General features: G+C 34.7%; 4 protein-coding genes across 4 annotated transcripts; 3 read left to right on the top strand and 1 right to left on the bottom strand.

Annotated features, from left to right (window-relative positions):
- Positions 2,489 to 3,428, top strand: LOC105167330. The gene has a single exon (XM_011087001.2). It carries the CDS (start codon positions 2,556 to 2,558, stop codon positions 2,973 to 2,975), a length of 420 nt encoding a protein of 139 aa, XP_011085303.1. The 5' UTR covers positions 2,489 to 2,555; the 3' UTR covers positions 2,976 to 3,428.
- On the bottom strand, positions 4,503 to 7,268 carry LOC105167329 (eukaryotic translation initiation factor 4E-1). Its single transcript, XM_011087000.2, has 5 exons — positions 6,940 to 7,268; positions 6,101 to 6,266; positions 5,846 to 5,971; positions 5,088 to 5,153; positions 4,503 to 5,003 (listed from the first exon to the last, which is right to left on the bottom strand). Exons 1-5 carry the CDS (start codon positions 7,221 to 7,223, stop codon positions 4,953 to 4,955), a joined length of 693 nt encoding a protein of 230 aa, XP_011085302.1. The 5' UTR covers positions 7,224 to 7,268; the 3' UTR covers positions 4,503 to 4,952.
- On the top strand, positions 8,716 to 13,022 carry LOC105167325. Its single transcript, XM_020695694.1, has 8 exons — positions 8,716 to 9,031; positions 9,127 to 9,374; positions 9,530 to 9,854; positions 9,941 to 10,183; positions 11,554 to 11,829; positions 11,942 to 12,189; positions 12,366 to 12,690; positions 12,780 to 13,022. The coding sequence occupies exons 1-8, from the start codon at positions 8,777 to 8,779 to the stop codon at positions 13,020 to 13,022; spliced, it is 2,163 nt and encodes a 720-aa protein (XP_020551353.1). The 5' UTR covers positions 8,716 to 8,776.
- Positions 14,831 to 17,220, top strand: LOC105167326 (protein SRG1-like). Its single transcript, XM_011086997.2, has 4 exons — positions 14,831 to 15,171; positions 15,274 to 15,521; positions 15,711 to 16,035; positions 16,761 to 17,220. The coding sequence occupies exons 1-4, from the start codon at positions 14,929 to 14,931 to the stop codon at positions 17,001 to 17,003; spliced, it is 1,059 nt and encodes a 352-aa protein (XP_011085299.1). The 5' UTR covers positions 14,831 to 14,928; the 3' UTR covers positions 17,004 to 17,220.

Here is a 19,260-nt window from a genome sequence, read left to right as displayed (position 1 = left end):
AATATGGGCTTGAATAATGTAATTGGGGCCGCGGGCTACTCCTCACTGTGTGTGTGTGTGTGTGTGTTTGCTTCCTCAAGGGAGAAAAGTGAGTTAATTACTACACGAAAACCATGGCGCAGAAAGATGCCTGTCTCTTTGCTTCCATTGGCGGTGACGGCACAGCTATACACGTGTCCGTTTGTTAATGGCTTATCGCTGTTTACTACAATGAACGTGGGTGTAGGTAATTTGGTGGAAGCCGGAAAGCGGAGCATGAGCCGCCGGATACGCCGCTCGCATTTTATCTACACCTCGTATCCAATCATTATCCACATTACAGCTTTAACCTTACTCTTTACTCTAATACTAATTTCTTTTTCAAACAAGCAATCAATCATATTTTTCAAATTATTATGATATTAACATCAACAAAAACAGAAAATGCATAAAATTAGAATACAAAACTTTCTATCAAATCAACAGTTTTGTAACCTCTGTGTAGGTCCAGTTGGTTTTTAGCTTTAGGGGCAGTGATGTGTATTTTCTCATATATTACTATTATTAGTAGTATTAGAATATTGATTCGGGTTGAAATTAGCGATCTCGTGAAACGATCCCAACTCAGACAGTTAACTCTTCCAAGGTTAGATTTTGGGTTCCCTGAGAATAAAACAAGAACAGTGAGCTCGTCGGGCACGTCCTCGACAATGACCCTCCGACGCTCAAGTTAGATTGATCGAGATAAAAGTATTCGATCTCAATAAATGCGTAACAGGTACCTTTAATGACGGCGTTTCGGGTCTATATATAGCGCTCAGCAGGGTAGCGTTGACCAGCCACGTGGTCTAATCCTACTAGCCGCGTCTATAATCAGACGGTTATGATTGTCCGGGTTTTCAAAGGTAGATAGATCCGGGTCGGGTCACGTTCGACCCGACTGATAGAAAAAGCGCGGATCCTTGCTTAAATGGCAAAAATGCCCTTAATGATTGGCTGATTTGGTATTTCCATGACATCCCCTTTTAAACACATATCAAATATACTTTTGGAAAATCAAATTAGTTACTCAATATCAACTTAGTTCATCATCAACAACACCAATTGGACAGTAATTAATTCTGGTTGAAGCCAAAATTGTAATTTGGTCCCATAATTTTAAATCTGCATGCTAAGATTTAATGTAACAATTATGTCCTACAAATTTAAATGAATTGGCACATCTAGGATAAAATTCATCAAAAATGACAAACTTGATCAGAATTTGATATGTGCGTCTCATGTAAGTCCCAATTTTGCAATTTATGGTGGACTTTATCCTTAATTTGTCAATTTTTTAAAATTGTAAAGGTTTATTGTCAAATTGAATTCTAAAAGAACTAAATCTGCCATATATCCATGATATGACACTAAAATTATAATCTTTCTTACGAATGACCCCAAGATATTTACATGTGAAATATTTTCAAAATAAAAGAACAAATTTCGACCCAATTATTTATTAAGAAAATTGTGGGGGAGCGTATTGAAAATTCTATTCTTATTGAAATTCAGGCTTTTATTCAAAACAAAACCCTTTTAAACATGTCACAAACACTATTGGCATATTAAGGATAAAATTCCTCAAAAATTACAAATCTCGCTGTAATTTGGCATGCACATCTCACATGAATTCGAATTATGACCAGACTGCAGTTTTTGACGAATTATATTTTCAATATGTCAATTTTTTATAATTAATTACAATATTTAATTGCCAAATTACATCCCACCAAAACTAAAATTATCATTCCTAAATTCAGAGACTAAAATTACACATTTTCCAATATGGATGAAGGTATAAAATATGGTTTAAGGGTATCAATATTTCCAAATAAATATATTGTGTTAAATCGGAGAAAAGTAAAATTAAAAAAAAAAAAAAGAGAAAACAGAAGCAAAAACATATGCATGGATACGAAATAATGAGTATAAAATACGTTAGGAATATGAAGATAATAATAAATTCATTAAATCAGCTAAACAAAATAAAATTACACCCTAAGGCTAAGTTACACACAACTTCTTCCGTGAACCGCAAGTAACACCGTTTCTGCCTTCTGTCAGACTTCGGGATTCATACCTCATACTATTTAACTTAACACAAAATAATATACTAAAAGCTAAATTATAGCATATGTATTATTATTATTATAAATATTTTTTTATTATTTTAAAATGTCCTTATGAAATTAGTGATTCTTTAACAAATATCCCATAATTAAAAAAAAATATTAGATGATCGTTAAGTTTAAATATATTTATATTTTTAAAAATATAAAAGTATTTGTAATTACTAAATTTTAAAAATTTATAATTTTAGCCGATAAAAAAAGAAAAAACTTTATAGAAAGCGGTGACCGCACTCAACGCCTTTCACAGTGACGCCAGCAATTAAAGTGTACTCACTACGATTCCACGTTTTATAATTCCTTCCTTCATTTCCCTATATAAAAACCATCATATTTGTTTTCGGTTTCCACCATTCTCAACTCTTCAGCTCCTCCCATATCCCCGCCGGAGAACCCCTCTTTTCCATGGCGGAAGAATTTCAGGAGTCTGAAGTTATATTTGGGGAATGCGTTGAGGATGAAGAGAGAGATTGTAGCTGCTGCAATTCTCCGTTGAGCTCCCGGCCGCCGGAATCGAGAAGCTACTGCATTCATAGTAAAGGAAAGAGGAAAAAGCTGAAGGTAATCAATAATAAGAAGAGCTCCGCCCCGATGAATATTCCGGAGCGGAATGCGTGGTTCCGTTACGTGGAGTCGTCGTCGGATATTGAGGGCGACGATGATGGAGATATGGTGCCGCCGCACGTCATCATAGGGCGGCGCGTGCCGGGGGGGAAGGTGATGGCGTTTTCGCTTTGTACGGGAAAGGGGAGGACTCTGAAGGGGAGGGATTTGAGTGAAGTCCGGAATTCGATTCTCAGAATGACTGGATTTCTTGAAACGTGACTTTCAAAACCAGCTTCCGGCCCGGATAAGAAGAAAAGTGAAGGAAAGGGAAAAGAAAAAACACATTTAACTTAATAATTTATTTTCTTGTAATTTTCTTTGAAGATCTTAAGGAATAATATATATATACATATATGTGTGTTTTGTCGTCGTCGTTGTCGTTTGTAACAGAAAGGAAAGCCATATTCGTCGTCTGAAAAGTGAAGGAAATGGAAGAAGAATAGTGCAGAGAATTGTGTATATCAGAGCTATTGGGATTTTGTAGTTTTGTGATGGTTCATTCAGACATAGCATGTTGTAGAGGGTGAGAATTAAGAATCCAGGGTGTTAGATTAGGTTTGTGTTATGGTTCGCGGCAGCCACATCTAACTGATATGCCGCCTGGAAACATGCATATCAATAATTAGTCCCATAATGTGGTTTTATTATAATTTGATTTTGTGACCTTAATGAGTTTTTGCCAAAAAAAAATTATGCCTACGTCTTCGCATACTACCCAAATATATTTAATTAGAAGGAATATTTTACAAATTAACAAAAAAAAACAAGTTTTGCAAATATAGAAAATATGCAATTGTCGAGGGATATTCAAAACCTAATGCGAAGCCTTCATTTTATAGTATGAATGAAATGCTCAAGATTTTTGTCTTCATTTCTTACGTGGGATAAATTGCCTAATGGAGCCGCATTCTCACTCTTACATGTAAAATGTATAAATATTTGAGTTTTACTACAAATACTTTTATACAATAGTAATGTTGGGGTTGCAAGACGACTTTTGGTCTCATGATAAATTAATTCGACCCATTTATATTTATATGTGGAAATTGGTTTATTTTTTCTTTTTTCCAAGTCTTCCTGCATGTCAATTGGCCTTCTATATGCATGATTTTCAACTATCTATATGAGTAATAATTAGTCTTACTTCTACGATAACATCTTCATTTTCTTTGAATATTTACTTCGTTTACAACACATTGATACATGAATGATTTTTCTGTTACTTTAAATTGTTTAGATTCTTGTGCACTAGAATCCAAATCCGCCTTCCCAGGTTTTGGCTATCTAAAGGGATTGGGATGGTGGAGGGATCTGATCAGTTTGAATCGTAATCCAATTGGAGTTAAATTCAGATCTAATCAATTAATAATATGTTAGAAAATTTTGTTCTATCCAATGAACAACGTTTCATGCCCGCGTATGTTGAGTTATATTGAGGAAGTCACAAGGAGCAAGAGCAAGCCATGTGCCTAGCAGGAACGAGGGCCTGGACTCCACGTGCAAAATCATGCAGCTTCTTGCTTGATATAGCTAGAGCAGACATGCATGTCCATTTCACATGTACGCGCAAAACATCATAATTCAGTTTAACTTGTCTCATTCCTAACTTTTTACTGCAAGAAGTAGAACAGGATGTGTGTTATTGGGGTTTATGTTGTACAGTAAAATTAATTATTCGACCAACCAAAAAATAGTCCTCAAATATATATCTTCTGACACACAGAAAGCTTGTGAGGTGGATCAATATCTAAGTAACAATTTATTGCATTGGCACTCAAATACTCGGAAATATTGTAAATTCTAGAGCAGTAATGAAAACAAGTATTAATCTAAATATATGCTCAAAACCATCCAATGTAGGAAAATTTAGGAGTAAAACAGAAAATATCTGCGACAGTCTATAATGCTACTACATCATTTGCACTAGTAGTAGCTCAGAATACTACAACACTATCGAGTGCTGAATCTCATGAATGAACGCCTCCTCCATGGTTAGTTGGGTTGTCTAATCAAATTCATTCTCCCATGTAGGATTCTTTTTTTTCCTTTTCCTCTTTCTTCCTTTTTCTTACTTCTTTTTTTTTTTTTTTGGTTGTTTGTGATTGGGGGTTGGGGAAGTTGGTAATCACTTGTTCAATTCCTCCAAGGTGTTGCTAGCCAGTATACCGCAATCGAGAAAACCTCGGAAGCAGCAGCTCACACAGTATAACGATTCTTGGCATTTCTGTCAAGCCTCTTCGCATCATCCTGCATCATTCACAAGATCAGGTGACTGATACTCCAAGTGAATCCCAAAAGGTTCAGGTCAATAAAACTCAGATGATGACTTACATGGAATATGAAACCAATTGAGTCACTGTAGTCCAGAAACTCTTTCCATTGTCTTCCAATGCTCAACTGCAATAGTTCAAGAAGGAATAAGGCATCACCAAGCAAAACTTCCCAAAAATGCATAACAAGGAAAGGTATAAAAGTGTCCGGTAAATGCATAAGATTTTCAAGACATTATATCCGTTCAGTTTGAAGTTCCTTTATTCTTACTGCTCCGCTTCCACCAAGGCAGAAAGACTGTCCTTTCTACAATCTCTTCAAGGAAAACAGAAAAAAAAAAAAAAAAAAGGAAAATACTTAGACAAGGATTTTGGCTGCAGCCCCGGGTAATAACCTCATGAGGAATGTTGCACCTCTCCATTTCAAGAATGACTTTTAGCAGTTTAATCCTGCCAAATATAGAACACTGCCTAGCTCCATCATAAGCAATCATCTCTAATTACACGAAGAAACAATACTCCTAAAAATATATCTAGGTGTATGTGAGTCGTACACATGTTTGGCCATAAGGAAGCAGTAATATCTCAAATTTAGAGAAAAAAACAGGTTATCCATCAAATTTGGTATGTTGAGAGGACATCACCATACACGTTAGAGATCTTGAGGGAGGTCGTTCATTCTCTGCAACTAAATATTGAGAGCAAACTGGACCATAACATAATAGAATTGCTAAATGAACCATGTTATACACCTAAAGGACCTGTCTCACAGGGAATTGATCATTGGAATAATAAGTTCTATTTTACACGTAAACCAACCTGAGCAGCTTCATTCGCAGCATTCTTCGTCCACAGAGCAATTTTCTCCTGCCTAGCTCGGACATTGACAACAGCTCCACATATTTCATCACCATAATCAAATTGTTCTCCGATCATTGCCAACAACTGAATCCAACCCCCAAGGGCAAGCAGAGGGATAAAAGAAAATTCAAGTGAACAAAAAGACCAAAAAATGATTGATAGATTTGAATAATTCTCTAGGAGGGGAAAAAAAAGGGAAAAGCACAAGCATACCGTATACAGCCAACAAGTGTCAGATTTTCCCCTAGAAAAACTAACTGTCCACTTCCCCCCATTGGCACAGACGGGGTCTTCCCATTTGGGCTCGATTTTGTTTTTGAAACAATGAAAGTCTGCTCCCACTGCCAGCTTGCTAGGGTGGTGTATATTGTTATAAACACTGCATGCTGAGCAGAGTAAATATTGTAGTGGCATAATTCAAACAGACACAAGGAACATATGATGACAACTGAAAATGATTATTAAATTCGAACCAAAGAAGTAAAACAGCTCTCTGAATAGCGATTAGAAATAAAAAAATACTGGCAACGGCACATGAATTAGCTCCCAACCTACTCGGATTACAATTTCACTGGTGTTCCTCCGTTAAACCACACATAGACATCAGATTAACCGTATTCATAGACCATCTAATAAAGGTACATAATTCTCATAAACTAACATGTAAAGACACTGAATAGGCTTGCCAGTATAATCATCATTATCTAGATCCAGAGTTTTCTCACAGGAGATTTCGAAACAGATACCCCCAGAGAAAGACATGCCGATCTCTATGTAATTCCAATTAATTTGATTAGCATTATACTCGATGATATCTCATTCATGTTACCAGATAAACCACACAAACCCAGCAAAAAAATGCCTACAAAAGCAACAAAAGCTGACAAACAAACGTATGACCTACAACCAACGAGCTTACGGACATTCAAATATCTAGAAAAGAAAAACTCATACGCACAAGGCATAAAAGAAATATGTATATATAATCCATAAACTCACGCACAAAAAAGAGAACGCATCGGACAACTAAATAAAATCGAATAAACACAGACCTCCAAAAGTCTTCAACGGTGGAGAAGGTATAAATAGGGCGAATGGAGCTTCCCCAAGCCGCCTGTTTGGATTTGGCGGAAGGATTGTCGAACCAGAATGTCCAGGCGTGCTCCAACGGATGCCTAGCGGGCGGCGGCGGGGCGATTTCTTTCGATGGCGCCGTCGCTACGTCTGAATTGCCACCAGCAGACTCCTCTTCCTTAGGGTTCGCCATTGATGATGAGTTTTTCTCGGTCTCCTCCTTAACGGCTGCGGTCGATGATTTCTCAGTTTCTTCAACCATCTCGTTTTTGTTTTGTAAGTTGGGCTTTCAGTTAGTATTGATTGGCGAGGCGGTGTTTGAGAGTTGAGACCGTACTATATATACTGTACTCTCTGAAATCAAAATTACTCTTTTGTCCCTATCTAGATCCGCTTCAGATCTGTTTGGGCGTAATCTCGCTCGGCCTATTTAGTATTGCTTCAAGAAAGCCCAAAACGCAAATATTGCAATTTTTATATTGGGCTTCTTTCGATTCAAATAAATACTGCACATTGGGCCTCCCACATCTTTCTCTTAGCATTTAATGAAAAAAAAAGGTAAATTTCAGCGGACTTTACTACAATTTGTCATAAATTATAAATAATTTTTATTATTTAAAAAATTAAAAATACTTTCTTATTTCTAACGATCGTCTAATAAATACCCACAATAATAATGGTATTTCTAATTATCTAATAATAAGAAAATATTTATAATTATGATAAATTTTAAAAAAATCCGTTATGATTTACCTTGAATTTTTTTTCAAAAACTTTAGAATCATAGTGTATAATGTCATATTATAATTGTGGCTTTCATTGTATTTATTTTCCCAGTGCCTGAAGAATAGCGAAATACATTCTGACTATTTACTTATATCATTACAAACCCACAATTCAATGTATTTTAAAATATTATACACTAACACATAATACAAACCCAATGCATTAAAAACACTCCAAAAAGTAGTCATCTTTATCTTTCTCTCTGTTTATCCCAACTAATATAGTGCATTTTTTCTTTGTCAGCCTGCGATTAGGTGGGCTGGCCCCATACTATTCCAGATTAATGCATGATTTGTATCCGGTCCATGATTGCTAGATCGTTTATCCAGTCGAGCACATGTGTAGGTGATTAAAAAGTCTTCTACCCAATTTGTCCTGATAATTGACCAGCTAATAGTCCAAAATGCCTCTCCTTTTATGCTTAATTTCATCTTTACAAGGCCAATGCAATTAATGTGCCTGGCATCACATTTGACCTAAATTTCCTTTCACTCTCCTCAATTATCTCTGAATTATGGTGGGTAGGTATTATTGAGATTTTGTTTTATTAGGAGGCAATTTTGTAATTAGATACCAACAAGAATCCTTCCTGTTTCCCACTGTTGTTTTCTTTTTTCCTAATTTCAACAACACTCGCAGCGCATGTGGCTGCATACCCGACCTTTTTGTCCTAATCCCCTCAATTATTTTTGCTAGATGCAATCGGGTAATTTATAATTCCATATCCTTCTGTTCTTTATCTGGCAATAGTTTTATTATATAATTTTTTTCAACACAATTAATTCAAATTATATCAAAGCTAGCTACTTAATTAGTTTGGCACAAGGGATTATGTTTTTTTTTTTTTTTTTTGAATTTCAAGCTTTAAAAATAAAAGTAAGTAATTGGTAATAGATACAATAATCAATAACTTAAAGTAAGTTTATACTTGTGTTAATTACTCTACTTCATTGGAACTAATATATATATATACACAAGTATAAAGAAGCAAAGTGGGATAGAAATTGGTTGAGGCATAGAGCGGCAGCAATGGACCCAAAATTAACAAATCTAGGCGGCTCTCTTCCGGTGCCTATCGTACAAGAATTGGCCAAGGAGGAATCAGCAACAGTTCCTCCAAGATACGTGCGCCCAGATCAACATCAACAGCTGGTTCTCTCTTCTCTCGACTCTTCCTTCCCTCAAATCCCCGTCATTGATATGCAAAAGTTTTCAGACATCCATACAATGGATTCCGAGCTTCATGCCCTGCATGATGCATGTCAAGAATGGGGGTTTTTCCAGGTACCCGTCACGTACCTTGATCGGTATTTATGCTTTGTATAAACTTTGAGGACCAATTGAGAATGGTTTCTTTTTGTATGGCAATTTTGGTGCAGTTGATGAACCATGGGGTGGACTCTGCTGTGGTGGAGAAAATGAAGTCAGAAATCCAGGAATTCTTCAATCTCCCAATAGAAGAAAAGAAGAAATTGAGGCAGAAGGAAGGGGACCTAGAGGGCTATGGGCAAGCCTTTGTTGTATCAGAAGAGCAAAAGCTCGACTGGGCTGACATGTTTTACATAGTTACTTCACCAACTTACCTCAGAAAGCCTCACTTAATTCCCCAGCTTCCTCCTACTTTCAGGTACAAACGCTTAATGATTAATGCCAGAGAGAAAAATTATTTAATATCTAACATGTCTAATAAAGAAAAAAATGTATATTTTTAGGGTTAATTAGTTGAGGGGTCAATTAAAGACAAAAGTTGGCTTATTTCTTTTTCTTTTACTTTGGTTTTAGGGATACCATAGAAGTGTACGCATCAGAACTGAAAATTCTTGGCATGAAGATTCTAAAGCTAATGGCAAAAGCTTTAGACATGAAAGCTGAAGAAATGGAAACACTATTCGCACAAGGGATGCAATCGATGAGGATGAGTTACTACCCTCCGTGTCCTCAGCCGGAGCTTGTCACGGGTCTCTACCCTCACTCCGATGCAGTCGGTCTCACCATTCTCCTCCAGGTCAATGAAGTGGACGCCCTCCAACTCAAGAAAGACGGATTCTGGATTCCCATTGCTCCCCTCCCTAACGCATTCATCATCAACGTAGGAGATATCGTGGAGGTAATATTCCACCAAATGTCTTCAAATATTTTCAATTCATCCCATTATGATAGTTCCAACAACTAAAGAACAATACGAATTGGCAGATTGTGACCAACGGTGCTTATAGGAGCAATGAGCATAGAGTAACTGTGAACAAAGAGAAAGCGAGACTCTCCATTTCCACATTTCTGAGCCCGAATCTGGATGGTGACATGGGTCCTGCGCCAAGCCTCATCACTCCTCCTCACACTCCAGCGAAATTCAAGAGGATCGGTGTGGCTGAATATTTCAAGGGATACTTCTCACGGGAACTCGCGGGGAAATCATATCTGGACCTCATGAAGATTTAGGGTATACTTTGCTGTCTGTGGATAACGTCCGAACTTGTGCTGCTATATCGCAAACGAGCAAATTATCCCTTTAAATAGTGGTTTACGTCCTTGTATTTTTTAAAGTACAACAGTTTATCTTTTATGATTTTTTAAATAAAGCAATTTATAAGGAGATAAATTGCTTCATTTTAAAAAATATAGGGAGATAAATTGTAATAATATTTTTATAAAGGGAGTAATGTACTCATTTTTAATATCACATAAGGTAAATTATTATTCCCTCTTACTTATTACTATGCGGCAATGAGTTCTTTATATGTAATAATAATCATCTCAAGTTCAGCAGCTACTTGGAAGTAAATAATTGGTGTAAGGAAATGGTACTAATAAGTTTCTACAATTATAGCAGGAAAAATGAGGCAGTCTTTCTTCTTTTCTTTTAATTTTCTTCTAAGGAATAGTGAGCCATTTTAGATCAGCATATTATATTGACAATTATACTTTCCTCCCCTCTAAAATTTGGTATAATTATATATAAATCTTTTCTAGTAATTGTATTAGACATATATATGAAGGTTACATGTATAACATATGATAGACTCGAATGGAGATAGGGTCTGGACGTCATCCATAAATTGTAAACTACTATATAAACACATGATGATGTCGTTAGAGTTTATCCGATGATCTACAATTCACGTGGATTTCCAATGTAGCTTGCATCTAATCACTTCGTGAAAGGAGCCCCACCTACTATAAAAAAAATAATATCATTTGCAATAATATAATTTTTTTTTGTAAATAAATAGAATTCGTTGTTAATGTATGTTTGACAATGGATTTTATTAAAAAAAAATCTTTATTTACTAATTAGTTCTTCACTGATTTAATTTAGCGTCGAATTTGTTTGTTGTTAATCTTTTTAAAAATTTAATTAACAAAAATATTTGTTTGTGAAATTTTGAAGGAAACTTTTCTATGTTTTTGGTCAAAGCTAGCTACAAAGTTTTGCAGCATTAAAATTCCTTTCTAACTATGGAGAAAATTTTTAGTTTCTAATATTTTTAAATTTAAAATTACTAAAATTTAAAATTCTTATCCTTTATTAATTAAATTCATTGCTAATTACCAATAAATTTACTCTCATTTTATATAATTTCCTAGCTATTGGCATATATATAATTTTTTGTAGTGAATTGAAAAATATGATTGGTCATTTTTTCTTGACTGTACACCAATCACACAGCAAGTGTATTACACTTGACTTAGGATCAATTTAGATCTGGCGGAATTCAATTTGCTTTTTATTTACTCTATTTATTTGGAACTATATATATAGAGAAGCATAGCTTTATAAAGATGAGAAAAGAAGAAAAGTGCGATAGAAATTGGTTGAGGCATATGCAATGGACCCAAAATTAACAAAGCTAGGCAGCTCTCTTCCGGTGCCTATCGTACAAGAATTGGCCAAGGAGAAATTAGCAACGGTTCCTCCAAGATACGTGCGCCCAGATCAACATCAACACACGATTCTCTCTGCTCTTAATTCTTCCTTCCCTCAAATTCCTGTCATCGATATGCAGAAGTTTTCAGACATCTATACAATGGATTCTGAGCTTCAGGCCCTACATAATGCATGCCAAGAATGGGGTTTCTTTCAGGTACCTGTCATATCTGTACCTACATATATATACACGCACGCACTTCAAAGTTATTCTTTGTTTGAAGACCAAGAACTATGATAGAGTGATTTTTTCTTCTTTTTAATTGGAGTTGATCAACCATGGGGTGGGCTCTGCTGTAATGGAGAAAATGAAGATAGAAATTCAAGAATTCTTTAATCTCCCAATAGAGGAGAAGAAGAAATTGAAGCATGAGGAAGGGGACATACAGGGTTATGGGCAAGCCTTTGTTGTATCAGAAGATCAAAAGCTCGACTGGGGAGACATGTTTGCCATTGTTACCTCACCAATTTACCTCAGAAAGCCTCACTTAATCGCCAAGCTTCCTGCTACCTTCAGGTACGTACGTACAAGACCGTTGAATGATCACCTATATTTAAAAGTTTCAATTGTGGGAAATAAAGATTATTAATATTTTATATAATTTGGGGTTGATTTGTTGATGATCAACGAAACATATATAGAACTCTGGTTTCTTTCTTTTTCTTTATTAATTATATATATATATATATTAGGGACGCCACAGAAGTGTATGCATCGGAACTCAAAGTTCTCGCCATGAAGATTCTAAAGCTAATGGCAAAAGCCTTAGACATGAAAGCTGAAGAAATGGAAACGCTATTCGCAGAAGGGATGCATTCCATGAGGATGAACTACTATCCTCCGTGTCCCCAGCCCGAGCTCGTCACGGGCCTCTGCCCTCACTCCGATGCAGATGGGCTCACCATTCTCCTCCAAGTGAATGAAATGGAAGGCCTCCAGATCAAGAAAGATGGAGTCTGGATTCCCGTTTCTCCACTCCCTAATGCATTCGTCATCAATATTGGAGATAACTTGGAGGTATTCGATCAAATGTCTTGCAAACCTTTCATTTCATCCCATTTTATATATATATATTCCAACGACTAAAGAACAATATGAATCCGCAGATTCTGACGAACGGTGCTTATAGGAGCATTGAGCATAGAGCAACTGTCAACAAGGACAAAGAAAGAATCTCCATTGCCACATTTCTGGGCGCGAATCTAGATGGTGATATGGGTCCGTCGCCAAGCCTCGTCACTCCTCAGACTCCGGCAAAATTCAAGAGGATCGGGGTGACTGAATATTTGAAGGGACTATTCTCGCGGGAACTCATGGGGAAATCATATCTAGACCTTATGAGGATTTAGGGTGTAGTACTGGGGTATGGTAATAACACCAACATGAGTTTGTACCTAATAAGTTATCAACCATTAGATTACAAATAATACTATGATCATGTGTATATCGCTCGTATCGTGTGCTGCTACATATATTATTGGTTACTATGTCGCTACGAGTCCTTGAAAGAAAATGATATACTAATTTCAGCAGCTGATCGGAAGTAAATATTGGATGTAAGAAAATGATACTAATAAGTTTCTTTTCTTTTCGCTTTTTTTTCTTAACATATCCATGTTGTATAAATAATTTAGGCAAAATTGTAAAATTAGTCCTGTAAATACAGGGGTGGTAAAATTAGGACCATAACTACAGGACTGGCAATTTTAGTCCCATAAATATTGATTTTTTTGACAATTTTTGTCATTCCGACCAAAATTGCCCAAAAACGCGACGGAGAGATTTGGGGCTTAGTGTTCCGACGTCCACATGTGCTCAACTTAAACACTTAACAGCTGCGTGGCTAATAACGTAGCGTGGGCGGGAAAAGAAGCCCTCTTCCCCCTTTTTTTCACCCCTATGTAAGTAAACCTCTATCTCTCTCATATTTTTGCTGCAAATAAAGCTGCAGGGGAAGGTAAACAGTGAAAATGTTTTCATCATCGTCGAGCAATAACTCCACCATTGTGGTAAACTGCTTTTGTGGCATCGGGGCTCTATTGAGAACCTCTTGGGCCAATGACAATCCTAGAAAAAGGTTTTATTCTTGCACAAATTACAAGGTAATAATCTGAAGCGTAAATTTAAGTTTTGTAGATGTTGCTTATTTTTGTTTGACTGCAGAGTGGAGGATGTCAATTTTTTACATGAAATGATCCGCCTATGTATGCTAAAACTTTTAAGTGTCATACCCGATTTACTTATATCATTACATTCTGACTATTTACTTATATCATTACAAAACACAATTCAATGTATTTTTAAATATTTTACACTAACACATAATACAAACCCAATGCATTAAAAACACTCCAAAAATTACTCATCTGTATCTTTCTCTCCGTTTATCAAAAAAATAAAGAAAAACACACTAGAAGTAGAAGTAAAGAAAACAACAATATTTTGGGATGTTTTATTACAAATTTTTTTAGGCTAAATTTGGATTAAGAGATTTAAAATTATGAATTTTAAATTTTTAAAACAAATTCTTTGGATAAATTCTTCAACAGTAAATTTAAATTATATCTAGTTAAATAGCAATACATTTTTAAATTCTTCTAATATAAAATTATTTGAAATTAGTTTTTCAAATTCAATTATAGTCTTAGAAAAGTGTGTAACATATTGTCGAATGAATATCTTGGCTGGTTTGTTTTTTAGTTATCTTTTAAACATACTTTTAATTGGTATTTCATGGACCAAATTTGCAATTAGATATCCCGCCTAATCTAGTGCAATCAGCCGTTTACATTTTTTCTTGTCGGCCCGGGATTAGGTGGGCTGGCCCAATATTATTCCAGATTAATGCATGATTCGTATCCGGTCCATGAATGCTGGATCGTTTATCCAGTCGAGCACATGTGTCGAAGATTAAAAAGTCTTCTACCCAATTTGTCCTGATAATTGACCAGCTAATAGTCCAAAATGCCCTTCCTTTTATGCTTAATTTCATCTTTACAAGGCCAATGCAATTAATGTGCCTGGCATGACATTTGACCCAAATTTCCATTCACTCTCCTTAATTCTCTATCTGAATTATGAGATTTTTTTCTTATTAGGGGGCAATTTTGTAAAAATGTAAACACGTCCCAATTTTAAGTCGATAAGGGGTTATGGTCATGAAAGCAAACCTCTTAAGAATGTTTCCCAACAATTTACGCACAAAGCATTCATATCTTAATTATTCCGTTGCCTATTGAGGCATAGTGCAGCAGCATGGAACCAAAGCTAGGCGGCTCTCTTCCGGTGCCTATTGTGCAAGAATTGGGCAAGGAGAAATTAGCCACAGTTCCTCCAAGATACGTGCGCCCAGATCAACATCAACAGATGATTCTCTCTTCTCTTTCTTCCTTGCCTCCAATCCCTGTAATCGATATGCAGAAGTTATCAGACAAATACTCACTGGATTCTGAGCTTCAGGCCCTTCATAACGCATGCCAAGAATGGGGTTTTTTTCAGGTACCGGTCGGATACAACTACACTTGATCAGTATTTATTGTACTTTTTGAGTACCAAGAATTGTCTTTGAATGGTTTCTTTTGTATGGGAATTATGTTGCAGTTGATCAACCATGGGGTGGACGCTGCGGTGGTGGAGAAAATGAAGTTGCAAGTGCAAGAATTCTTCAATCTCCCAATAGAGGAGAAGAGGAAGTTCAGGCAAGAGGAAGGGGACTTACAGGGTTATGGGCAAGCCTTTGTCGTGTCAGAAGAGCAAAAGCTTGATTGGGCAGACCTGTTTTACATAGTTACTTCGCCAACTTACCTCAGAAAGCCTCACTTAATCCTTAAGCTTCCTTCTACTTTCAGGTACGTACAAACGCTTAATGATCACCTGAATTTAAATTATTAGATATATAGAAAAGTCATTTAATATTTAACGTGTTAATTTACTAAAGAAAATAATGCTATATTTAAGGTGAATTTGTTGATGATCAAATACTAAAGACAAAAGTTGGTTTCTTTCTTTCTCTTTTACTTGTTTAATCTTTGTTTCAGGGACGCCATAGAAGAGTACGCATCAGAACTGAAAATTCTCGCCATGAAGATTCTAAAGCTAATGGCAAAAGCCTTAGACATGAAAGTTGAAGAAATGGAAACGCTATTCGCAGAAGGGATGCAATCGATGAGGATGAATTACTATCCTCCGTGTCCCCAGCCGGAGCTCGTCACGGGCCTCTACCCACACACCGATGCAGCTGGGATCACCATTCTCCTCCAACTCAATGAAGTGGACGCCCTCCAAATCAAGAAAGACGGATTCTGGATTCCCGTTGCTCCACTCCCTAATGCATTCATCATCAACATTGGAGATATATTGGAGGTAAAATTCCATCAAATCTCTTCAAACCTTTTCAATTCATTATCCCATTATATTAATTCCTGGATATAGCATTTTTAGTTCCATAAATTACGTCAATTTTATTTTTTATCTTATTTATTACTAGATTAATACTTTTAGTCCCATAACTTATAAAAATTAACACATTTGGTCCTCTTGCACTTTTTCATCTACAATTTAAAGATGTAAATGTTGCCGTTAAATACTTTTTGTTAGAGAAAAAATTGGCCCATTTTTTAGTAGTAGCATATGAGTGCTTCATTTTACTTATTTGATTTATTTGTGGAAGACATAATTCTTTGTGTTGTTTCTATTTGCTTTTAAATTATAAAAATAAGGAAAGGATATGATTCAATTTTTGTGAGAGAAGAAACAAATCACTATATTTTTTTATCTTAATTTACTTCAAGATCCTCCCATCGAATGTAGTTATATTTTTTCCCAAAAATGATCCTAAGTTGAGAACAGACCAATTTTCTCTCCAGCCAAAAATAGTTAACGATCACATACTAGGCACATGGACTGCACTATTAAATTATAGATAAAAAAAGTGGATGAGGACTAAAAGTGCTAATTTTTATAAGTTACGAAATTAAAAGTGTTAATCTCAATAATAAATGGGATAAAAAATTAAATGAGTCTAATTTATGAGACCAAAAATATTATCCGAATAATTCCAACAACTAAAAACCAATATGGATAGGCAGATTGTTACCAATGGAGCTTATAGGAGCATTGAGCATATGGCAACTGTGAACAAAGAGAAAGAGAGGCTCTCCATTGCCACATTTCTGAGTGCGAATCTGGATGGTGATATGGGTCCGGCGCAAAGCCTCATCACTCCTCACACTCCAGCGAAATTCAAGAGGATCAGGGCGGCTGAATATAGTAAGGGATACTTCTCGCGGGAGCTCGTGGGGAAATCATACTTGGACACTATGAGGATTTAGGGTATACTATACTCTCACCCAAATTCTGATCTGAATCTAGTTGAGTCGCTTCAATAAATTATATAAAAAATATAATATATTTATCGTGTGATTGATATACCTAATTTAAATAAAAAAATTTCATATGGTAAATTATAATTGTCAGCGATGTTGCTTAAGAAATAAATAATTGATGTAGTGAAATGGCTAATATTATGCAATTATAGAAGAAAAATGAGCGGGTATTCTTGTTTTTTTTTTTTTTTTTTTTTTTTTCTTTTGGGGGGTTTTTTTTTTTTTTTTTTTTTTTTTTTTTTTTACCTTTTCCGTCCCTGAGGGATAATGTGTGATTTTAAATCAGTATATTGTATAGAAAATAATTTTTGTCACCCTGATTATTTTTACAACTTTCATAATTCTCTACTTATAATTTTCCTGACTTAAATAATAGACCATTATTAGAGTTTTTTAATGTTGTTCTCATGTATTCTTTCTCTTAAGTGGAAAATACCAAATCATAGAGTAACTGTATTATATTTGTCTTGTGATTGATCATTTTCCTTAAACTATACATTAATCACACGACAAATATATTACACTTACCATGTAATCAGAATTGACTACATTAAATTAAATAATAATATGAATTTCCTTTAGAGATTTCTTTATCATCAAGTTTCTATCATTAGGATTACAAGAAATATAAGTAGCATTTAATTTTTTTTCTCCAACCCCTCGTTCACCAACCTAAATTTAAAATTAATTAATTACATTAACTCTGAACCAAATTTTGCCACTTAATATACTTTATTGCTAATCAAGAAATTTCCGTCCGCTAATTTCTTTATTAATAAACAATGTTGAGAAGTCATTTTCAAAATTTAATTTACCAACTGCACAAATACTAAGACAATAAATATTTTAACCAAGATGATGCTACATTTGATATTTTACTTGGAATACATAGATTTCCAATAAAACTTACCAAAAGATGATAAAGAAAAAATTATAATTATGTAAAAGTACTATTTTGGGGAAATTAGTTTAATTATGGTCAAGAATCGTCTTAAATTTAGGAAAAAATTACAACAAGCTATTCCAAAATTGCAATAATTAAAAATTTATAAATATTCTTTAAACTTAATAAAAGGCTAACAGATACTACCTTATAATGAATGTGTTGAAAATTGAACCGGATAAATTATTGGGTCATTGATTCGATCGATCGGACCGAATTTAAAAAACTAATTAACCCGAAATATATTATATACATGTATATATATTTGTAACATATCAATATATTATATATCAATTTATTAAACCCTATTAGTTGTTAGACGTGGCTTTGTCTCATATTAAAAAAGATAAGCCAAACTTAAATATTTTAAATTATAAATAGAAAAAGCTTAAATCAAGTTTATCATCCCATATTGGAAAAGCATAAGCTAAAACTTAAATACTTTAGACTATATATATGAAAATTTTAAACCAAGCTTATTACCCCACATTAAAAAAGTATAAATCAAAATTTAAACACTTTAGACTATAAATACAGAAAAACTTAGGCCAAGTTTATTGTCCCACATTGATAAAGTAAAAATTTAGATACTTTAGACTATAATTATGAAAAAGCTTAACCAAGCTTATTGTCCCATATTGAAAAAAAATAAGGTAAAGTTTATCACTTTAGACTATAAATATAGGACGGAAAGCTTTAAGCAAATCGTGCTTAGACTATATTGAAAAAATATAAGCCAAACTTAAACTCTTTTGGCGATAAATATGGAAAAATTTGAACTAAATAATAATTTTTTCCAAGGTTAGAATCAATTTTTGACCAGTTATTGGGTCACCAATTATGACCGATCCTCACTAGTTTGACCATACTGGTTTTGAAGATCTGAATTGGGCCCAATACATGGCCGGTTCCCAATTGAACTGGTCGAACTGGCCGATTTCTGAAAACCGTGCTTAGACTATCATTAGGGTATTTATCAAATGATTGTTGATTTGAGGAAAGTATTTGTATTTTTTAAATAACAAATGAATAATTATAATTATGAAATTTCAGGAGAATATTGGTAATTTGTCATGTATAGAATCAATTAACGAGATTTTTTTATAATAAAAAAATTAAAATTATTCAAATCAGTATCTAATAAAAATTCATTTAACCTGTTTCTATTTTTGGACTTAAGAGAAAAGGCTCCTCTACCTGAAAATGGGCAGAAATTATTTAAAAAATACATTAAAAAAATAATTAACAATTGGGGTCAAT

Source organism: Sesamum indicum, linkage group LG8, assembly GCF_000512975.1.
Source record: "Sesamum indicum cultivar Zhongzhi No. 13 linkage group LG8, S_indicum_v1.0, whole genome shotgun sequence".
Lineage (NCBI taxonomy): Eukaryota > Viridiplantae > Streptophyta > Magnoliopsida > Lamiales > Pedaliaceae > Sesamum > Sesamum indicum.
Note: the sequence above shows the minus strand (reverse complement) of the source record. Positions and strands in the feature narration are given on the sequence as shown.